The 20,885-nt window shown below is 59.7% G+C and overlaps 4 protein-coding genes across 4 annotated transcripts in view; 3 read left to right on the top strand and 1 right to left on the bottom strand.

Annotated features, from left to right (window-relative positions):
* The first annotated feature begins 80 nt into the window (after nt 1–80).
* Nucleotides 81–10,388, top strand: APEX1 (apurinic/apyrimidinic endodeoxyribonuclease 1). The gene is made up of 5 exons (XM_033084396.2): nt 81–167; nt 658–767; nt 2,521–2,687; nt 5,968–6,160; nt 9,839–10,388. Exons 2-5 carry the CDS (start codon nt 716–718, stop codon nt 10,351–10,353), a joined length of 927 nt encoding a protein of 308 aa, XP_032940287.1. The 5' UTR covers nt 81–167; nt 658–715; the 3' UTR covers nt 10,354–10,388.
* A 1,667-nt stretch (nt 10,389–12,055) lies between these two features.
* PIP4P1 (phosphatidylinositol-4,5-bisphosphate 4-phosphatase 1) lies at nt 12,056–15,194 on the bottom strand. Its single transcript, XM_033084391.1, has 7 exons — nt 15,122–15,194; nt 14,801–14,976; nt 14,445–14,551; nt 13,328–13,433; nt 13,203–13,255; nt 12,996–13,086; nt 12,056–12,451 (listed from the first exon to the last, which is right to left on the bottom strand). The coding sequence occupies exons 1-7, from the start codon at nt 15,192–15,194 to the stop codon at nt 12,308–12,310; spliced, it is 750 nt and encodes a 249-aa protein (XP_032940282.1). The 3' UTR covers nt 12,056–12,307.
* Nucleotides 15,195–16,521: 1,327 nt separating this feature from the next.
* Nucleotides 16,522–20,172, top strand: LOC117009964 (purine nucleoside phosphorylase). The gene is made up of 4 exons (XM_033084350.1): nt 16,522–16,619; nt 18,300–18,463; nt 18,634–18,737; nt 19,921–20,172. Exons 1-4 carry the CDS (start codon nt 16,522–16,524, stop codon nt 20,170–20,172), a joined length of 618 nt encoding a protein of 205 aa, XP_032940241.1.
* A 664-nt stretch (nt 20,173–20,836) lies between these two features.
* The window catches only part of LOC117009963 (large neutral amino acids transporter small subunit 2-like), a 14,488-nt gene continuing 14,439 nt past the window's right edge, over nt 20,837–20,885 (top strand). The window contains exon 1 of the mRNA XM_033084349.1: nt 20,837–20,847. Coding sequence (XP_032940240.1) covers nt 20,837–20,847 — 11 coding nt within the window. The remainder of the gene's footprint in view (nt 20,848–20,885) is intronic.

The following is a 20,885-nucleotide window of genomic DNA, read 5'->3' as shown; positions in this document are numbered from 1 at the left end:
TCCCCGCCTTCCCCTCCTGAGGGGCGTTTCCGGTTCCGGTCACGCCCCCTCCATTCATCCCTCCCCTCACGGTTCCCGCGCGCGCGGAGCCGCTCGCGCCGTTCCCGCCGCCGCTGATTGGTCCCGCGCGGCGCCGCCGCGGGCGCTGATTGGTCCCGGGAGCTGAGGTACGGCGGGCCCTGATTGGTGGGGATGCGGGGGAAGGCGGGGGGGGCGGGTTTAACCGGGAGAGCGGCGGGCGCCGATTGGTCGCTGCGGGAGATGATTGGCAGCTGGCGGCGGGGGGAGGAGACCGGGCGGGTTTAGCGAAGGGCACCGGGCGCTGTTTGGACCCGATCGGTCCCGGTTCCAGCCCCGGTTCCAGCCCCGGTTCCAGCCCCGGTTCGGCCCCGGTTCGGCCCCGGTTCGGCCCCCAGCGCAGCACGTGGCGGCGGCGGGCGCTGATTGGGCAGCGCTGCGTGAGGGGAGGCGCGCTCTGATTGGCTGAGCTGTGGCGGGGAGGCGGGGATTAAGGGTGAGGCGCGCTCTGATTGGCTGAGCTGTGGCGGGGAGGCGGGGATTAAGAGTGAGGCGCGCTCTGATTGGCTGAGCTGATGTGAGGCGCGCTCTGATTGGCCGCGGGGCCCGCTCTAATGGCGGCCTGGCTCCCCGGTGCAGGGGCGGGGCTCTGAGCCTGAGGGGGCGTGTCCGGTGCCTTGTGGGCGGGGCCTGCGCCATGCCAAAGCGCGGGAAGAAGAAGGAGGAGAGCGGCAGCGGGGACGAGGACGGTGAGTGACCAGTACGGACCAGTACGGACCAGTACGGACCAGTACGGACCAGTACGGACCAGTACGGACCAGTACGGACCAGTATAGGCCACACAACGCTGTGGACCCTGGCACAGCCCAGTGAAACCCAGTGCGACCCACTGTAACCCAATGGAGCCCAGGATAAGCCGTGCAAAACCCAGTATAACCCAGTACAAACCAGTATAACCCAGTATGACCCAGTTTAGCCAAGTATAATCAAGTATAAACCAGTACAACCCAGTATAACCCAGTACAACCCAGTTTAACCCAGTATAACCCAGTATAACCCAGTATGACCCAGTACAACCCAACTTAAGCCAGTATAACCCAGTACAACCCAGTACAACCCAGTATAACCCAGTATAACCCAGTACAACCCAGTATCTCCCAGTATAACCCAGTACAACCCGGTATAACCCAGTACGACCCAGTATAATCCATTATAAACCAGTACAACCCAGTACAACCCAGTATAACCCAGTATAACCCAGTACAACCCAATATAACCCGGTATAACCCAGTACAACCCAGTATAACCCAGTACAAACCTGTATAACCCAGTATAACCCAGTACAACCCAGTATGACCCAGTATAACCCAGTTTAACCCAGTATAACCCAGTACGACCCAGTATAACCCAGTATGACCCAGTTTAACCCAGTACAACCCGGTGTAACCCAGTATAACCCAGTATAACCCAGTATAAACAAATATAACCCAGTACAACCTGGTACAACCCAGTATAACCCAGTACAACCCAGTTTAACCCAGTACAACCCGGTATAACCCAGTATAACCCAGTACAACCCAATTTCAGCCAGTATAACCCAGTACAACCCAGAATAACCCAGTACAACCCAGTATCACCCAGTATGACCCAGTACAACCCGGTATGACCCAGTACAACCCAGTATCTCCCAGTATAACCAAGTATAAACCAGTATAACCCAGTACAACCCAGTTTAACCCAGTATAACTCAGCACAACCCAGTACAATCCATTATAACCCAGTATGACCCAGTATGACCCAGTATAACCAAGTATGACCCAGTACAACCCAGTACAACCCGATATAACCCAGTACAACCCAGTATAAACCAGTACATCCCAATTTAAGCCAGTACAAGCCAGTTTAACCCAGTATAACCCAGTATATCCCAGTATAACCCAGTACAACCCAGTATAACCCGGTATAACCCAGTATGACCCAGTATAACCCAGTATCACCCAGTGTAACCCAGTACAACCCAGTATAACCCAGTACAACCCAGTTTAACCCAGTACAACCTGGTATAATCCAGTATAACCAAGTATAAACCAGTACGACCCAGTATAACCCAGTATAACCCAGTATCACCCAGTATAACCCAGTACAACCCAGTACAACCCAGTACAACCCAGTACAACCCAGTACAACCCAGTACAACCCAGTATCTCCCAGTACAACCCAGTATCTCCCAGTATAACCCAGTACAACCCAGTATCTCCCAGTATAACCCAGTACAACCCAGTACAACCCAGTGCAACCCAGTACAACCCAGTATAACCCAATACAACCCAGTATATCCCAGTACAACCCAGTTTAACCCAGTACAACCCAGTATAACCCAGTATCTCCCAGTATCTCCCAGTACAACCCAGTCCACGCCAACCAGCCCCTCCCAGTCCCCCCCAGCCCCCCTCCCAGTGCTCCCAGTGCTCCCAGTGCTCCCAGTAACCGCTCCCCGCGCAGGGCCCAGCCCGGCCAAGGCGGCCAAGGCGGCCAAGGCGGCGCCGGCCCCGCCCTACGAGGACCCGCCCACCCGCGAGGCCACGCCCGACGGGCGGCGCTGGACGCTCAAGGTGACCTCGTGGAACGTGGACGGGCTGCGGGCGTGGGTGCGCAAGGGCGGGGCCCAGGTGAGTCTGGGCGGGGCTGGGTGGGGCAAGGGCGGGGCCCAGGTGAGTCAGGGCGGGGCTGGGTGGGGCAAGGGCGGGGCCCAGGTGAGTCTGGGTGGGGCCCAGGTGAGTCTGGGCGGGGCTGGGTGCGCAAGGGCGGGGCCCAGGTGAGTCTGGGCGGGCCCAGGTGAGGCGGGGCTGGGCGGGGCAAGGGCGGGGCCCAGGTGAGTCTGGGTGGGGCAAGGGTGGGGCCCAGGTGAGTCTGGGCGGGGCTGGGTGGGGCCCAGGTGAGTCTGGGTGGGGCCCAGGTGAGTCTGGGCGGGGCTGGGCGGGGCCCAGGTGAGTCATGGTGGGGTTTGGGTGGGGCAAGGGCGGGGCCCAGGTGAGTCAGGGTGGGGCTGGGTGGGGCCCAGGTGAGTCAGGGCAGGGTTTGGGTGGGGCCCAGGTGAGTCAGGGCGGGGCTGGGTGGGGTTTGGGCGGGGCCCAGGTGAGTCTGGGTGGGGCAAGGGCGGGGCCCAGGTGAGTCAGGGCGGGGCTGGGTGGGGCAAGGGCGGGGCCCAGGGGAGTCTGGGTGGGGCTGGGTGGGGCCCAGGTGAGTCTGGGCGAGGTTTGGGTGGGCCCAGGTGAGTCTGGGTGGGGCCCAGGTGAGTCTGGGAGGGGCCAGGTGTGTCAGGGCGGGGTTTGGGTGGGGCCCAGGTGAGTCTGGGTGGGGCTGGGTGGGGCAAGGGCGGGGCCCAGGGGAGTCTGGGCGGGGCCAGGTGAGTCAGGGCGGGGCTGGGTGGGGCAAGGGCGGGGCCCAGGGGAGTCTGGGCGGGGCCAGGTGAGTCAGGGCGGGGCCAGGTGAGTCTGGGTGGGTTTGGGCGGGGCCTGTGTGGATGTGGGAGGAGCTTGTGGGGGTGGGAGGGGCCAACCACAGATTTTGGGTGGAGCTGAGGCAGCACCCCATAAACTTTTGGGATCCTCATAAATTTTTGGGGCTCCCCATAAATTTTGGAAGTGTTCTCCATCCATTTTGGGACTCCCATAAATTTTGGAAGGGTTCCCATCCATTTTGGGGCTCCCCATAAATTTTGGAAGGGTTCCCATCCATTTTGGGGCTCCCCATAAATTTTAGAAGGGCTCCCCATCCATTTTGGTGTTCCCCATCCATTTTGGAGGTTCCCCATAAATTTTGGGGCTCCCCATAAATTTTGGAAGGGTTCCCCATCCATTTTGGGGGCTCCCCATCCATTTTGGGGCTCCCCATAAATATTTTGGGATCCCCATAAATTTTGGAACCTCCCCCATCCATTTTGGGACTCCCATAAATTTTGGAAGCATTCCCATAAATTTTGGAAGGGTTCCCATAAATTTTGGAACCTCCCTCATCCATTTTGGGTCTCCCCATAAATTTTGGAAGCGTTCCCCACCCATTTTGGGGCTCCCCATAAATTTTGGGGCTCCCCATAAATTTTGGGGCTCCCCATAAATTTTGGAACCATTCCCCATCCACTTTGGGGGTTCCCCGTCCATTTTGGGGCTCCCCATAAATATTTTAGGATCCCTATAAATTTTGGAACCTCCCCCATCCATTTTGGGACTCCCATAAATTTTGGAACCTCCCCCATCCATTTTGGGGATTCCCATAAATTTTGGAATCTCCCCCATCCATTTTGGGGCTCCCCATAAATTTTGGGGCTCCCCATAAATTTTGGAATCTCCCCCATCCATTTTGGGGCTCCCCATAAATTTTGGAATCTCCCCCATCCATTTTGGGGCTCCCCATAAATATTTTGGGATCCCCATAAATTTTGGAACCTCCCCCATCCATTTTGGGACTCCCATAAATTTTGGAAGCATTCCCATAAATTTTGGAACCTCCCCCATCCATTTTGGGACTCCCATAAATTTTGGAAGCGTTCCCATCCATTTTGGGGTTCCCCATAAATTTTGGAAGCGTCCTCCATCCATTTTGGAACCTCCCCCATCCATTTTGGGACTCCCATAAATTTTGGAAGCATTCCCATAAATTTTGGAACCTCCCCCATCCATTTTGGAGGCTCCCCATAAATTTTGGGGCTCCCCATAAATTTTGGAAGCGTTCCCATCCATTTTGGGATCCCCATAAATTTTGGAACCTCCCCCATCCATTTTGGGGGTTCCCATCCATTTTGGAGCTCCTCATAAATTTTGGGGCTCCCCATAAATTTTGGAAGCGTTCCCATCCATTCTGGGGCTCCCCATCCATTTTGGGCGTTCCCCATCCATGTTGGGTCTCCCCATAAATTTTGGAACCTCCCCCATCCATTTTGGGGCTCCCCATCCATTTTGGGGCTCCCCATAAATATTTTGGGATCCCCATAAATTTTGGAACCTCCCCCATCCATTTTGGGGCTCCCCATAAATTTTGGAAGGGTTTCCCATCCATTTTGGGGATTCCCATAAATTTTGGGGCTCCCCATAAATTTTGGAAGCGTTCCCATCCATTTTGGGGCTCCCCATAAATTTTGGGGCTCTCCATCTATTTTGAGGATTCCCATAAATTTTGGAAGTGTCCCCCATCCATTTTGGAGCTCCCTATAAATTTTGGAAGCGTTCTCATCCATTCTGGGGCTCCCCATAAATTTTGGGGCTCCCCATAAATTTTGGGGCTCCCCATAAATTTTGGAAGGGTTCCCCATCCACTTTGGGGGTTCCCCATCCATTTTGGGGGCTCCCCATAAATTTTGGAACCTCCCCCATCCATTTTGGGACTCCCATAAATTTTGGAACCTCCCCCATCCATTTTGGGGCTCCCCATCCATTTTGGGGCTCCCCATAAATATTTTGGGATCCCCATAAATTTTGGAAGGATTCCCCATCCATTTTGGGGCTCCCCATCCATTTTGGGGGCTCCCCATCCATTTTTGGGGCTCCCCATCCATTTTTGGGGCTCCCCATAAACTTTGGAAGCGTTCCCATCCATTTTGGGGGCTCCCCATAAATTTTGGAAGCGTCCCCCATCCATTTTGGGGGTTCCCCATCCATTTTGGGGCTCCCCATAAATATTTTAGGATCCCTATAAATTTTGGAACCTCCCCCATCCATTTTGGGATCCCCATAAATTTTGGAGCTCCCTATAAATTTTGGAAGCGTTCCCATAAATTTTGGAAGCGTTCCCCATCCATTTTATGGGTTCCCATAAATTTTGGAAGGCTTCCCCATCCATTTGGGGGTTCCCCATCCATTTTGGACGCCCCCTGATGCAATTTTGGGGTTCCCCTGCACACGAATTTGCCCAATTTGGTCTGAATTTGGAATCCCTGATTCCGGTTCCCCGCAGTGGGTGCAGGAGGAGGCGCCGGACGTGCTGTGCCTGCAGGAGACCAAGTGCGCGGCGGCGGCCGTGCCCGCTGAGGTGCGGGCGCTGCCGGGGCTGCCCCACCAGTTCTGGAGCAGCGCCCAGGACCGGCCGGGCTACAGCGGCGTGGGGCTGCTGGCCAGGAGCGAGCCGCTGGACGTCACCTACGGCATCGGTGAGGGACGCACAACGGACCCAAAATCGCCCCAAAACTGCCCAGAATCACCCCAAAACCGCCCAAAATGGCCCCAAAACCGGCCCAGTCCAGCGACCCAAAATCACCCCAAAATGCCCTGAAATGAACCCAAATCCACCCGAAATTCTGCCCCAAAATCGGCTCAAATTGTATCAAAACCGCCCCAATCCAGTGACCCAAAATCACCCCAAAATGCCCTGAAATGAACCCAAATCTGCCTGAAAATCTGCCCCAAAATTGGCTCAAATCACCCCAAAACCGCCCCAATCCATCGACCCAAAATGCCCTGAAATGAACCCAAATCCACCCAAAAATCTGCCCCAAATCTGCCCTGAAATCTGCCCCAAAACCGCCTGAAAATCTGCCCCAAAATTGGCTCAAATGGTCCCAAAACTACCCCAAAACAGCGACCCAAAATGCCCTGAAATGAACCCAAATCCACCTGAAATTCTGCCCCAAAATCTGCCCCAAAATCAGCCCCGAAATCACCCCAAAATGCCCTGAAATGAACCCAAATCTGCCCCAAAATTGGCTCAAATCACCCCCAAATCCACCTGGAATGGCCCCAAATCCACCTGAAATGGCCCCAAAACCACCCCAGTCCAGTGACCCAAAATCACCCCAAAATGCCCTGAAATGCACCCAAATCCACCGAAAAATCTGCCCCAAAATCTGCCCCAAAATGGCCCCAAAACCGCCCCAATCCATTGACCCAAAATGCCCTGAAATGAACCCAAATCTGCCCCGAAATCGCCCCAAAACCGCCCCAGTCCAGTGACCCAAAATCACCCCAAAATGCCCTGAAATGAACCCAAATCCACCCGAAAATCTGCCCCAAATTCTGCCACAAAATGCCCTGAAATGAACCCAAATCTGCCCCGAAATCGCCCCAAAACCGCCCCAAAACCGGCCCAAAACAGCGACACAAAATCACCCCAAAATGCCCTGAAATGCACCCAAATCCACCCAAAAATCTACCCCAAAATCGGCTCAAATCGCCCCAAAATATTCCCCAATCCATCGACCCAAAATGCCCTGAAATGAACCCAAAACCACCAAAAAATCTGCCCCAAAATTGCCTCAAATCTGCCCCAAAATTGGCTCAAATCGCCCCAAAACCGGCCCGATCCATCGACCCAAAATCACCCCAAAATGCCCTGAAATGCACCCAAATCTGCCCCGAAATCGCCCCAAAACCGCCCCAATCCATCGACTCAAAATCACCCCAAATTGCCCTGAAATGAACCCAAATCCACCCGAAATTCTGCCCCAAAATCTGCCCCAAAATCACCCCAAAATGCCCTGAAACGAACCCAAATCGGCCCCAAAATTGGCTCAAATCACCCCCAAATCTGCCCTGGAATGGCCCCAAACCCACCCCAAAACCGCCCCAAAACTGCCCCAATCCAGTGACCCAAAATCACCCCAAAATGCCCTGAAATGCACCCAAATTTGCCCCGAAATTGCCCCAAAACCGCCTGAAAATCTGCCCCAAAATTGCCTCAAATCGCCCCAAAATCCTCCCTAAAATCCCAGTCCCCTCCCAGTTCTCTCCAGTCACTCCCAGTCACTCCCAGTCACTCCCAGTCACTCCCAGTGCCCTCCCAGTCACTCCCAGTTCACTCCCAGTCACTCCCAGTGCCCTCCACTCCCTCCCAGCTCATCCCCAGCCACTCCCAGTTCACTCCCAGTCACTCCCAGTGCCCCCAGTTCAGCCCCAGTGCCCCAAATTCACTCCCAACCCCATCCCAGTTCCCTCCAGCCCCTCCCAACTCATCCCCAGTCACTCCCAGTTCACTCCCAGTCACCCCCAGTTACTCCCAGTTCACTCCCAGTTCACTCCCAGCCAGTCCCAGTTCAATCCCAGTGCCCCCAGTTCACTCCTAACCCCATCCCAGTTCCCTCCAGTCCATCCCAACTCATCCCCAGTCACTCCCAGTCACTCCCAGTTCACTCCCAGTCACTCCCAGTTCACTCCCAGTGCCCCCAGTTCACTCCCAGTCACACCCAGTCGCTCCCAGTCACTCCCAGTCACTCCCAACTCATCCCCAGTCACTCCCAGTTCATTCCCAGTCCCCTCCAGTCCCTCCCAGCTCATCCCCACTGACTCCCAGTTCACTCCCAGTCACTCCCAGTTCACTCCCAACCCCATCCCAGTCCCCTCCAGTCCCTCCCAACTCATTCCCAGTCACTCCCAGTCACTCCCAGTGCCCCCAATTCACTCCCAGTCACTCCCAGTCCCTCCCAGTTCATCCCCAGTCACTCCCAGTGCCCCCAGTTCACTCCCAGTGCTCCCAGTTCACTCCCAACCCCATCCCAGTTCCCTCCAGTCCCTCCCAACTCATCCCCAGTCACTTCCAGTTCACTCCCAGTCACTCCCAGTCACTCCCAGTTCACTCCCAGTGCCCCCAGTTCACTCCCAGTCACTCCCAGTTCCCTCCAGACCATCCCAACTCGTTCCCAGTCACTGCCAGTTCACTCCCAGTTCACTCCCAGCTCCCCCAGTCACTCCCAGTTCACTCCCAGTCCCCTCCAGTCCCTCCCAGTCCCTCCCAACTCACTCCCAGTCACTCCCAGTCACTCGCAGCCACTCCCAGTTCACTCCCAGTTCACTCCTAACCCCATCCCAGTTCCCTCCAGTCCATCCCAACTCGTCCCCAGTCACTCCCAGTGACTCCCAGTCACTCCCAGTTCACTCCCAGTCACTCCCAGTGCCCCCAAATTCAATCCCAGTCACTCCCAGTTCACTCCCAGTGACTCCCAGTCACTCCCAGTTCACTTCCAGTTCACTCCCAGTCACTCCCAGTCACTCCCAGTTCACTCGCAGTCACTCCCAGTCACTCCCAGTTCACTCCCAGTGCCCCCAATTCACTCCCAGTGCTCCCAGTTCACTCCCAGTCACTCCCAGTCCCTCCCAGTCACTCCCAACTCCCTCCCAGTTCACTCCCAGTCCCTCCCAACTCATTCCCAGTCACTCCCAGTTCACTCCCAGTGCCCCCAATTCACTCCCAGTCACTCCCAGTTCACTCCCAGTTCACTCCCAGTCACTCCCAGTTCACTCCCAGTCACTCCCAGTCCCTCCCAACTCATTCCCAGTGACTTCCAGTTCTCTCCACTCACTCCCAGTTCACCCCCAGTTCACTCCCAGCTCCCCCAGTCACTCCCAGTCACTCCCAGTCACTCCCAGTTCACTCCCAGTCACTCCCAGTCACTCCCAGTCACTCCCAGTCACTCCCAGTTCACTCCCAGTCACCCCCAGTCACTCCCAGTTCACTCCCAGTCACTCCCAGTTCACTCCCAGTCACTCCCAGTTCACTCCCAGCTCCCCCAGTCACTCCCAGTCACTCCCAGTCACTCCCAGTTCACTCCCAGTTCACTCCCAGTGCCCCTAATTCACTCCCAGTCACTCCCAGTCCCTCCCAGTCCCTCCCAGTTCATCCCCAGTCACTCCCAGTGCCCCCAGTTCACTCCCAGTGCCCCAAATTCACTCCCAACCCCATCCCAGTTCCCTCCAGTCCCTCCCAACTCATCCCCAGTCACTCCCAGTCACTCCCAGTTCACTCCCAGCGCCCCCAGTTCACTCCCAGTCACTCCCAGTTCACTCCCAGTGCCCCCAGTTCAGCCCCAGTGCTCCCAGTTCACTCCACCCCCCTGCAGGTGACCCCGAGCACGACGCCGACGGCCGCGTGGTGACGGCCGAGTTCCCCTCCCTCTTCGTGGTCTGCGCCTACGTGCCCAACGCCGGGCGGGGCCTGGTGCGCCTGGAGCCGCGGCAGCGCTTCGACGCCGCCTTCCTGGCGTTCCTGCGCCGCCTGGACGCGCGCAAGCCGGTGCTGCTCTGCGGGGACCTCAACGTGGCGCACCAGGAGATCGACCTGTGCCACCCCCGCGCCAACCGCGCCAGCCCCGGCTTCACGCCGCAGGAGCGCGAGGGCTTCTCGCGGCTGCTGGACGCCGGCTTCGTCGACTCCTTCCGCCACCTGTACCCCGAGGCGCGCGGCGCCTTCACCTTCTGGACCTACCTGGGCGGCGCGCGGGCGCGGAACGTGGGCTGGCGGCTCGACTACGCCGTGGTGTCGCGGCGGCTGCTGGGGGCGCTGTGCGACTCCAAGATCCGCAGCGCCGCGGCGGGCAGCGACCACTGCCCCATCACCGCGCTGCTCGCCGTGTAGCGGCGGTGAAACGGTTAAGTTTGGGTCAGGGTTGGGTTTGGGTGGGTGGTGGGGTGGTCAAAGTGGCGTCTCACGGTTTTAATTGGGTGTGGTTTGGTTGGAATTGGTGCAAAATTGGCTTGGAATGGATCAAAGTTGGGTTGAAACCGTCTTGGAATTGGCCCAAAATAATCTTGGAATGAGTCAAAGTTGAGTTGGGTTGGGTCAAAACCTGTCTTGAAATCGGCCCAACGGTTTTAATTGGATGTGGTTTGGCTGAAATTGGCTTAAAATTGGCTTGGAATGAGTCAAAGTTGGGTTGGGTTGGGTCAAAATCATCTTGGAATCGCCCCAAATTGGCTTGGGATGAGCCAAAGTTGGGTTGAAACTGTCTTGAAATTGGCCCAAAATTGGCTTGGAATGGATCAAAGTTTGGTTTGGCCCAGTGTTGGATGAAATTAGCTCAAAATAATCTTGGGATAAGTCAAAGTTGAGTTGGGTTGGGTTCAAAGTTGGGTTGGGCCAAAACCTGTCTTGGAATCGGCCCAACGGTTTTAATTGGATGTGGTTTGGTTGGATTTGGCTTAAAATAATCTTGGGATGAGTCAAAGTTGGGTTGGGTTGGGTCAAAATCATCTTGGAATCGGCCCAAAATAATCTTGGAATGGATCAAAGTTGGGTTGGGTCAAAACCATTTTGGAATTGATCCAAAATTGGCTTGGAATGAGTAAAAGCTGGGTTGAAACCGTCTTGGAATCGGCCCAAAATAATCTTGGAATGAGACAAAGTTGGGTTTGGCCCAGTGTTGGCTGAGTTGGGTTGGGCCAAACCCGTCTTGAAATCGGCCCAAAATTGGCTTGGGATGAGTCAAAGTTGGGTTAGGCCGAAATCATCTTGGAATTGGTCCAAAATAATCTTGGAATGAGTCAGAGTTGAGTTGGGTTGGGTTCAAAGTTGGGTTGGGCCAAAATCTGTCTTGGAATCGGCCCAAAATAATCTTGGAATGAGTCAAAGTTGAGTTGGGTTGGGTCAAAACCATCTTGGAATTGGCCCAACGGTTTTAATTGGATGTGGTTTGGTTGAAATTGGCCCAAAATAATCTTGGAATGAGTCAAAATTGAGTTGGGTTGGGCCAAAACCCATCTTGAAATTGGCCCAAAATTGGTTTGGGATGAGTCAAAGTTGGGTTTGGCCCAGTGTTGGTTTAGTTGGCCCAAAATAATCTTGGAATGAGTCAAAATTGAGTTGGGTTGGGTCAAAACCATCTTGAAATCGGCCCAAAATTGGCTTGGGATGGATCAAAGTTGGGTTAGGCCAAAACCTGTCTTGAAATCAACCCAAAATTGGCTTAAATTTGTTTATTTTGAGCCAAAATGTCCCAAAATTTATTCAAAATAACGATGACGTCACCAAGGCCGAGGTTACGTCACCCGCCCTGAACTTGACCCGAAATCGCCTCGAAACGACCCAAAACCGACCCGAAACCGCCCGAATTCGGGTTCTGATGACGTCACCGACACCAGGGCGGCGTCTCACCGCCGGTTTTACCCCGTTTTTCCCCAAAAAAGCCCAAATTTGGGCCTCTCAGGTGCTGCTGCGGCTTCTCGGACACAAAAATTCCCCAAATCAGGCCCCGCCCCACTTAGGCTCCTCCCACAGCCCCGCCCCCTCAGGGACCGCCCCGCCCTCCCCGTTTTGTTTTAATAAAGCTGAGTTTTTGGGGTGAAACATCGATTTTTTGGGTTTATTTACATACAAGGCCGTTTAATAAATAGCGCTGTACAGGGGGGCGGGGCTTATGTACAAGGGGGCGGGGCCAAGGCATGCGGGAGGGCGGGGCCATGCTGGGGAGGGGGGCGGGGCCGGAAGTGGCTCAGTAGTGAACGTTGTGATGTCACGGCGACGCGGCCACGCCCACGGGGGGGCGGGGTCTGTCTGTGTGACCAAGGGGCGTGTCCCAGGTGGGTGGGCGTGGTCAGGCGCGCGGGGGGAGGGGCTGGCTGACCCGCACGCAGCCCCAGTAGGCCGCGCGGAGCAGACACGCCCCCGCCCCCGCCCCCAGCACCGCCCACGCCGCCGGCACCCACCGCGCCCGGCGCCACAGCCACCACGTCCCGGCCTGGGGGAGGGGCGAGGGGGCGTGGTCACTTCGGGCCACGCCCCTCTGACCACGCCCTGCTGTGCCCTATGAGCGTGCTCCTTTAAGCCCCGCCCATTAGGCCACGCCCTGCTTTAAGGCCCGCCTCCTCCAAGCCACGCCCCCTCAGAGCGTTGCCCAAACACAGCTGGGCTCCGCCCCTCTAGGCCACGCCTACATTAAAGCCCCACCCCCTCATTTAATACCTCAGCCACTCCCCCATCATGCCCCGCCCTTTTAAGCCACACCCATTTAAGCCACGCCCACCCAACCCCATTCAATACCCCAGCCACTCCCCCTTTAAAGCCACACCCCTTTAGGCCACGCCCACACTAAAGCCCCGCCCCTCGAACCCCATTAAATACTCGCCATTCATGTCCCGCCCATTTAAGCCACACCCATTTAAGCCACGCCCACCCAACCCTACTCAATACCCCAGCCACACCCCCTTCATGCCCCGCCCTTTAAAGCCACACCCATTTAAGCCCCGCCCACCCAACCACACCCCCTCAGGCCCCGCCCTCACCGCCAGTCCCGCCGCGGCCCCGCCCATCAGCAGCGCCCCCAGCAGGCAGCACAGGCAGCGTCGCCGCGGGAACCGCCGGCCAATCGCGGACCTGGGCGTGGTCACAAAGGGGAGGGGGCGTGGTCACCTCCAGAGCGGCCACGCCCACACGCGCAGAGGGGTGTGGCCGCAATAGCCACACCCCCAAGGGGGCGGGGCCTCACTTACACCTTGCGGCAGTGGGGGCAGCGGGCCAGGGATCGGTCAGGGAGCTCCGCCCACTGTAAGAAGGGGGCGTGGTCACAAAGGGGTGTGGCCGGAAGTGGGTGTGGCCGGAAGTGGGCGTGGCTTACCAGGAAGGGGCCGCCGCAGTGGGCGCAGGCGACGCGGACGCCGCCGGGGGGAGGGTCCGGGCTGGGGGCGCCCGTCTGCACCGGGCCCAGGTTGATGATCCGCTTACTGGGGGGAACTGGGTTGTACTGGGAGGGGACTGGGCAGGCGGGGAGGCCCCGGGGGTCTCCCTCCAGTGATCCCAGTATGGCCCAGTGCTCCCAGTATGGCCCAGTGATTGCTCCCAGTGCTCCCAGTATGGCCCAGTGACTGCTCCCAGTGCTCCCAGTATGGCCCAGTGACTGCTGCCAGTGCTCCCAGTATGGCCCAGTGACGGCTCCCAGTGCTCCCAGTATGGCCCAGTGCTCCCAGTATGGCCCAGTGACCACACCCAGTGCTCCCAGTATGGCCCAGTGCTCCCAGTATGGCCCAGTGACCGCTCCCAGTGCTCCCAGTATGGCCCAGTGACCGCTCCCAGTGCTCCCAGTATGGCCCAGTGCTCCCAGTACGGCCCAGTGACTGCTCCCAGTGCTCCCAGTATGGCCCAGTGCTCCCAGTATGGCCCAGTGACCGCTCCCAGTGCTCCCAGTATGGCCCAGTGACCGCTCCCAGTGCTCCCAGTATGGCCCAGTGCTCCCAGTACGGCCCAGTGACCACACCCAGTGCTCCCAGTATGGCCCCATGACAGCTCCCAGTGCTCCCAGTATGGCCCAGTGACTGCTCCCAGTGCTCCCAGTATGGCCCAGTGCTCCCAGTATGGCCCAGTGATGCCCAGTGCTCCCAGTATGGCCCCATGACTGCTCCCAGTATGGCCCAGTGACTGCTCCCAGTGCTCCCAGTATGGCCCAGTGACTGCTCCCAGTGCTCCCAGTATGGCCCAGTGCTCCCAGTACAGCCCAGTGATTGCTCCCAGTGCTCCCAGTATGGCCCAGTGCTCCCAGTACAGCCCAGTGATTGCTCCCAGTGCTCCCAGTATGGCCCCATGACTGCTCCCATTGCTCCCAGTATGGCCCAGTGACCCCTCCCAGTCCCTCCCAGTTCCCCACCACACCATCCCGCTCCATCCCAGCCCACCCACACGCCCCCCCAAACCCTCCCAGCCCCCTCCCAGTGCCCCCCAGCCCCCGCTCCCAGTCTGACCAGTATGGCCGCGGGCAGGCGATGCGCTGGGCCGAGGCCCGGCACACCAGCAGGCAGTTGCAGGGGCACCGCACGTATTTCTTCCCGCCGGGGGCCGTACGGATCGGCTGCCGCCATGAAAGGGGCGGGGCCTCAGGGGGACACGCCCTCAAACCCCGCCCTCAAATCCCCAGGCCCCTCCCCTTCCTGACCACACCCAGCTCAGACCACGCCCCTTTGAACCCCACCCCATCCATCCCGCATTGACATCCCCCAAGCCACGCCCACTCGGATCCCGCCCACGCCACGCCCATTCTGCCCCACCCACGCCACACCCCTCCAGGCCCCGCCCCCACCTCCAGGCCCCGCCCCCTCACCGTGGCCTCGCCACACCCCCCGCACTTGACCACGTGCTGGTGCGTCTTGCCCTCGACGCTGATTGGCCGCTGGCACACGCGGCACGTGACCGCCGGCGGCCCCGCCCCCACCGCCTCGGGGCTGCCCAATGGCGAGTAAGGGGGCGGGCCCTCGCCGGGCCCCGCCCCTCCGCCGCCTGCCAATGGAGAGCGGCAGGTCAGTGATGAGGCCACGCCCATGGGAACCGCGCCTTTTAACGCGCTGAGCCCCGCCCCCCCGCCTTTCCCGCCCCGCCCCCCGGTTAAACCGCGCCGCTCCCGGGTGACCCCGCCTTCTCTCACCGGCGGCAGCGGCCCCGCCCGGCCCCGGCCCCGCCTCGGGCGGCAGCAGCGGCGATCGCTCCCCGTCCGCCATGACAGCGCCCCGTCCGCCACGCCCCTCCCCGGCCGATTGGCCCGCCGGGGTCACGTGAGGGCGGCTCCCCGCCGCCGCCTCCTCCCGCGCGCTGCCATTGGCCCCGGCGCGTCACGTGACCCCCTCCGCGGCGTTGCCGGGCGACGCCGTCACCGCTCCGCGCGCTCCCATTGGTCGGCTCGGCCCACGTGACCCGCGCCCCGCGCGGGGTTGCCGGGCAACGCTCGCGCCGCTCTCCGGGCGTTTCCTCGCGCTCCCATTGGTCCTCCCAGCCCACGTGACGGCCCCGCCTCACCCGGCGTTGCCAGGCAACGCCCGCGCCGCTCTTCCGGGTCCCTCCCCGCGCTCTCATTGGCCACCCCTCCCATCACGTGATTTCCTCTCCATCCGCCCGCGCTTCCCGCCAGCGTTCGCCCCGCCCCCTTGCTCCTCGCGCTGCCATTGGCCGCCGCCCCGGCGCGCCGCGCGCTGATTGGCCGCTCACGCTGCCACTCTTGCCGCTTCCCCCCCTGCGGCGGTTTCCATGGCGACAGCGGGGTGCGCGGCCCGGCCGGCTCGGGCGCTGATTGGTCGAGCGCGGGGGGCGCGGCCGGTGACGTCACCCGATATGAGCGGGCGGGGCGGGGGCGGCGGCGCAGACGGGGTCGGGATGGACGCGAGGTGAGGGGGGGTCCCGGGAGCGATTTTGGGGTTTTTTTGGGGATGGGAGGGGATTTGGGGGGGGGAACATCCAATGGGGTGGCGGGGTGGGGGTCTCTGATCTCCGCCGCGGCCAATGGGCGGCAGGGGGCGGGGCTTGGGGGGTTCGGGACCCCCCCCCCATAAATCGCATTGATGGGGAGGGGTCGCAGCGGGGATGGGGAGGGGGCGCCGCGGGGGTTTGGGGTTTTTTTGGGGGGGTTCTGGGGGGTTCTGGGGGCGGGGAATCGCCCGCCCCGTCCCAAGTCCGCCTGGCCCCGAGCCCGGGCGGCTCCGGGGCGAGAGTCAAGGTCGGGATGGGGGGGGGCGGGACCGGGGGGGTCATTTTGGGTCACTTTGGGTCATTTTGGGTCACTTTGGGTCATTTTGGGGTGGCCTGGGGCTCCCATCACCTGTCCCGGGTGAGTTCCGGTCCCACCCGCGCCCCGGGGCACCCCGCTGGTGACAAACTGGTGACAAACTGGTGCGGAACTGGTGACAAACTGGTGCGGAACTGGTGCGGAACTGGTGACAAACTGGTGACAAACTGGTGCGGAAATGGTGACAAACTGGTCCGTCCTGGTCCACGCTGGTGCCAGACTGGTCCATGGTGATGACAAACTGGTCCATACTGGTGCCAGACTGGTCCATGCTGGTCCGTACTGGTCAGTACTGGTCCATGCTGGTGCCAGACTGGTCCATGCTGGGCCATGCTGGTCAGTACTGGTCCATGCTGGTACCAAACTGGTACTGGTACTGGTCCATACTGGTGCTAGACTGGTCCATACTGGGCAGTACTGGTCCATACTGGTCCATGCTGGTCCGTACTGGTCCATCCTGGTCCATACTGGTGCTAGACTGGTCCATGCTGGTCCATGCTGGTCCATACCGAACCATACTGGTCAGTACCATTCCATACTGGTCTATACTGGTCAGTACTGGTCCGTACAGGTCCGTACTGGTCAGTACTGGTCCATACTGGTCAGTACTGGTCCGTACTGGTCCGTACAGGTCCATACTGGTCAGTACCATTCCATACTGGTCTATACTGGTCAGTACTGGTCTATACTGGTCCATACTGGTCTGTACTGGTACCAAACTGGTCCATACTGGTCAGTACCAGTCCGTACTGGTCAGTACTGGTACCAAACTGGTCCGTACTGGTCAGTACCAGTCCGTACTGGTCAGTACTTGTACCAAACTGGTCCATACTGGTCAGTACTGGTCCATACTGGTCCATACCAGTCCGTACTGGTCAGTACTGGTCCATACTGGTCCATACCAGTCCGTACTGGTCAGTACTGGTCCATACTGGTCCGTACTGGTCTATACTGGTCAGTACTGGTCAGTACTGGTACCAAACCAGTGCGTACTGGTCAATGCCAGTCCGTACTGGTCAGTACTGGTCAGTACTGGTCCATGCTGGTCCGTACTGGTCAGTACTGGTACCAAACTGGTCAGTACTGGTCAGTACTGGTGCCAGACTGGTCAGTACTGCTCCATGCTGGTCCATACTGGTCAGTACTGGTCTCTACTGGTCCATACTGGTGCCAGACTGGTCCATGCTGGTCCTTCCTGGTCCGTACTGGTCCATGTGGGTCCCTACTGGTCAGTACTGGTCTGTATTGGTACCAAACTGGTCCGTACTGGTCCGTACCGGTCCATACTGGTCAGTATTGATCCGTACTGGTCCATACTGGTCCATACTGGTCCATACCGGTCTGTACTGGTCAGTACTGGTCCATACCGGTCCATACTGGTCAGTATTGATCCGTACTGGTCCATACTGGTCCATACTGGTCCATACCGGTCCGTACTGGTCAGTACTGGTCCATACTGGTCCGTACCGCTCCGTACTGGTCCGTACTGGTCCATACCGATCCATACTGGTCAGTACCATTCCATACTGGTCAGTACTGGTCCATACTGGTCCGTACCGGTCCGTACTGGTCCATACCGCTCCGTACTGGTTCATACCGAACCATACTGGTCAGTATCATTCCATACTGGTCCGTACTGGTCTATACTGGTCAGTACTGGTCTGTACTGGTCCATACCGGTCCATACCGATCCGTACTGGTCTATACCGCTCTGTACTGGTCCGTACTGGTCCATACTGGTCAGTACTGGTCCCTACTGGTCAGTACCATTCCATACTGGTCCATACTAGTCTATATTGGTCCGTACTGGTACCAAACTGGTCCGTACTGGTCCGTACCGATCCGTACCGGCCCATACTGGTCCGTACTGGTCCATACTGGTCCATACTGGTCCATACCGGCCCGTACCGGCCCATACTGGTCAGTATTGATCCGTACTGGTCCATACCGGTCCATACTGGTCCGTACCGGTCCATACCGGTCCGTACCGGTCCATACTGGTCCGTACTGGTCCGTACCGGTCCATACCATTCCCGTCCCCCCGCAGCTACGAGGCGTGCGCGGAGGCGGCGGCCTGGCTGCGGGCGCGGCTGCGGGAGCGCCCCCGGGTGGCGCTGGTGTGCGGCTCCGGGCTGGGGGCGCTGGCCCAGGAGCTCTCGGACCCCCAGACCTTCGACTACGCCGACATCCCCCACTTCCCGCGCAGCACCGGTACTGGGAGCACTGGGAGCACTGGGAGCGCTGGGGGCGCCGGGAGGGGGCGTGTCTGGGCGGTTTGGGCGGGATTTGGGGGGATTTTGGGGGATTTTGGGGATTTCAGGGCGGGGCCGGGGCTCACCTGGCGCTCAGGTGGGCGTGGTGACCCCCGGCCCCGCCCCCAGTGCAGGGCCACGCCGGGCGATTGGTCGTCGGGCGCTTGGGCTCCGCCCCCTGCGCCGTCCTGCAGGGCCGGTTCCACCTGTACGAGGGGTACAGCCCCGCCCAGGTGAGCCGGGCCACGCCCACACCTGGGGACACGCCCACACATTGGGACACGCCCACAGCTGGGGACACGCCCACACCTGGGGACACGCCCTCACCTGGGGACACGCCCTCACCTTGGGACACGCCCACACCTGGGGACACGCCCACACCTGGGGACACGCCCACACCTGGGACACACCTGGGACACGCCCACACCTGGGGACACGCCCTCACCTGGGGACACGCCCTCACCTGGGACACGCCCACACCTGGGGACACGCCCTCACCTGGGGACACGCCCTCACCTGGGGACACGCCCACACATTGGGACACGCCCACACCTGGGGACACGCCCACACCTGGGGACACGCCCACACCTGGGGACACGCCCACACCTGGGGACACGCCCACACCTGGGGACACGCCCTCACCTGGGGACACGCCCACACATTGGGACACGCCCTCACCTGGGGACACGCCCACACATTGGGACACGCCCTCACCTGGGGACACGCCCACACATTGGGACACGCCCTCACCTGGGACACGCCCACACCTGGGGACATGCCCACACATTGGGACACGCCCTCACCTGGGGACACGCCCTCACCTGGGACACGCCCACACCTGGGGACACGCCCTCACCTGGGGACACGCCCACACATTGGGACACGCCCACACCTGGGGACACGCCCACACCTGGGGACACGCCCACACCTGGGGACACACCCTCACCTGGGCCCACACCCATGACCACACCCATGACCCCTTGACCCCTCCCCTGGCCACACCCATGACCACACCCATGACCCCTTGACCCCGCCCCTGACCACACCCTTGACCCCTCAGTGACCACACCCATGACCCCTTGACCCCTCCCTGACCCCACCCCTGACCCCTTGACCCCTCCCCTGACCCCTTGACCCCCCCTGACCACACCTATGACCCCTTGACCCCTCCCTGACCCCTCCCGGACCCCTCCCATGACCCCTTGACCCCTCCCTGACCACACCCATGACCCCCTGACCCCTCCCCTGACCCCTTGACCCCTCCCTTGACCACACCCATGACCACACCCATGACCCCTTGACCCCTCCCCTGACCCCGTGACCCCTCCCTCACCCCTCCCCTGACCCCTTGACCCCTCCTGACCCCTCCCCTGACCCCTTGACCCCTCCGTGACCCCTCCCTGGCCACGCCCGCAGGTGGTGGTCCCTGTCCGGGCTCTGGCCCTGGCCGGAGTCCACACCCTGGTGCTGACCAACGCCGCGGGGTCGCTGCGGCCGCACCTGGGCCCCGGTCACCTGCTGGTCATCCGCGACCACATCGACCTGCCCGGCCTGGCCGGACGCTCGCCCCTGGTGGGGCCCAATGACGAGAGGTGGGCGGGGCCTGCGGGGGCGGGGCCTGTGGGGGTGGGGCCTGAAGGGGGCGGGGCCTGTGGGGGCGGGGCCTGAGGGGGCGGGGCCTGCAGGGATTTGGGATTTGGGGGGATTTTGGGGGATTTGGGGGATTTTGGGGCTCAGAGCAGAGATTTGGGGGATTTGGGGATTTTGGGGGAAAAGGGGAATTTGGGGGGAAAAGGAGAATTTGGAGGGTGGAACGGGTGCTTGGAGGGGCAGAAGGGGCCAATTTTGGGGTGAGATTGGGGTGATTTTGGGGTGAGATCGGGGTGGTTTTGGGGTCGGTTCTGGGGTGAAATCAAGGCGGTTCCGGGGTGAGATTGGGTCGGTTCTGGGATGAGATTGGGTCAGTTCTGGGGTGAGATTGGGGTGATTTTGGGGGCAGTTTTGGGCTGAGATCCGGTCAGTTCTGGGGTGATTTTGGGGGCGGTTCTGGGCCGAGATCCAGTCAGTTCTGGGGTGAAATCAGGGTGGTTCTGTGCTGAGATCCGGTTGGTTCTGGGATGAGATTTGGGGTGGTTTTGGGGTCGGTTCTGGGCCGAGATCCAGTCAGTTCTGGGCCGAGATCCGGTCGGTTCTGGGGGTGAGATCAGGGCGGTTCTGGGATGATTTTGGAGTCAATTCTGGGCTGAGTTCGGGTCGGTTCTGGGGTGAGATCACGGTGAGATTGGGGTGATTTTGGGGTTGGTTCTGGGCTGAGATCGGGTCGGTTCTGGGGATGATTTTGGGGTCGGTTCTGGGATGAGATTGGGGTGGTTTTGGGGTTG

This window comes from Catharus ustulatus, chromosome 38, assembly GCF_009819885.2.
Source record: "Catharus ustulatus isolate bCatUst1 chromosome 38, bCatUst1.pri.v2, whole genome shotgun sequence".
Lineage (NCBI taxonomy): Eukaryota > Metazoa > Chordata > Aves > Passeriformes > Turdidae > Catharus > Catharus ustulatus.
This window is presented reverse-complemented; position numbering and strand designations above follow the sequence as displayed.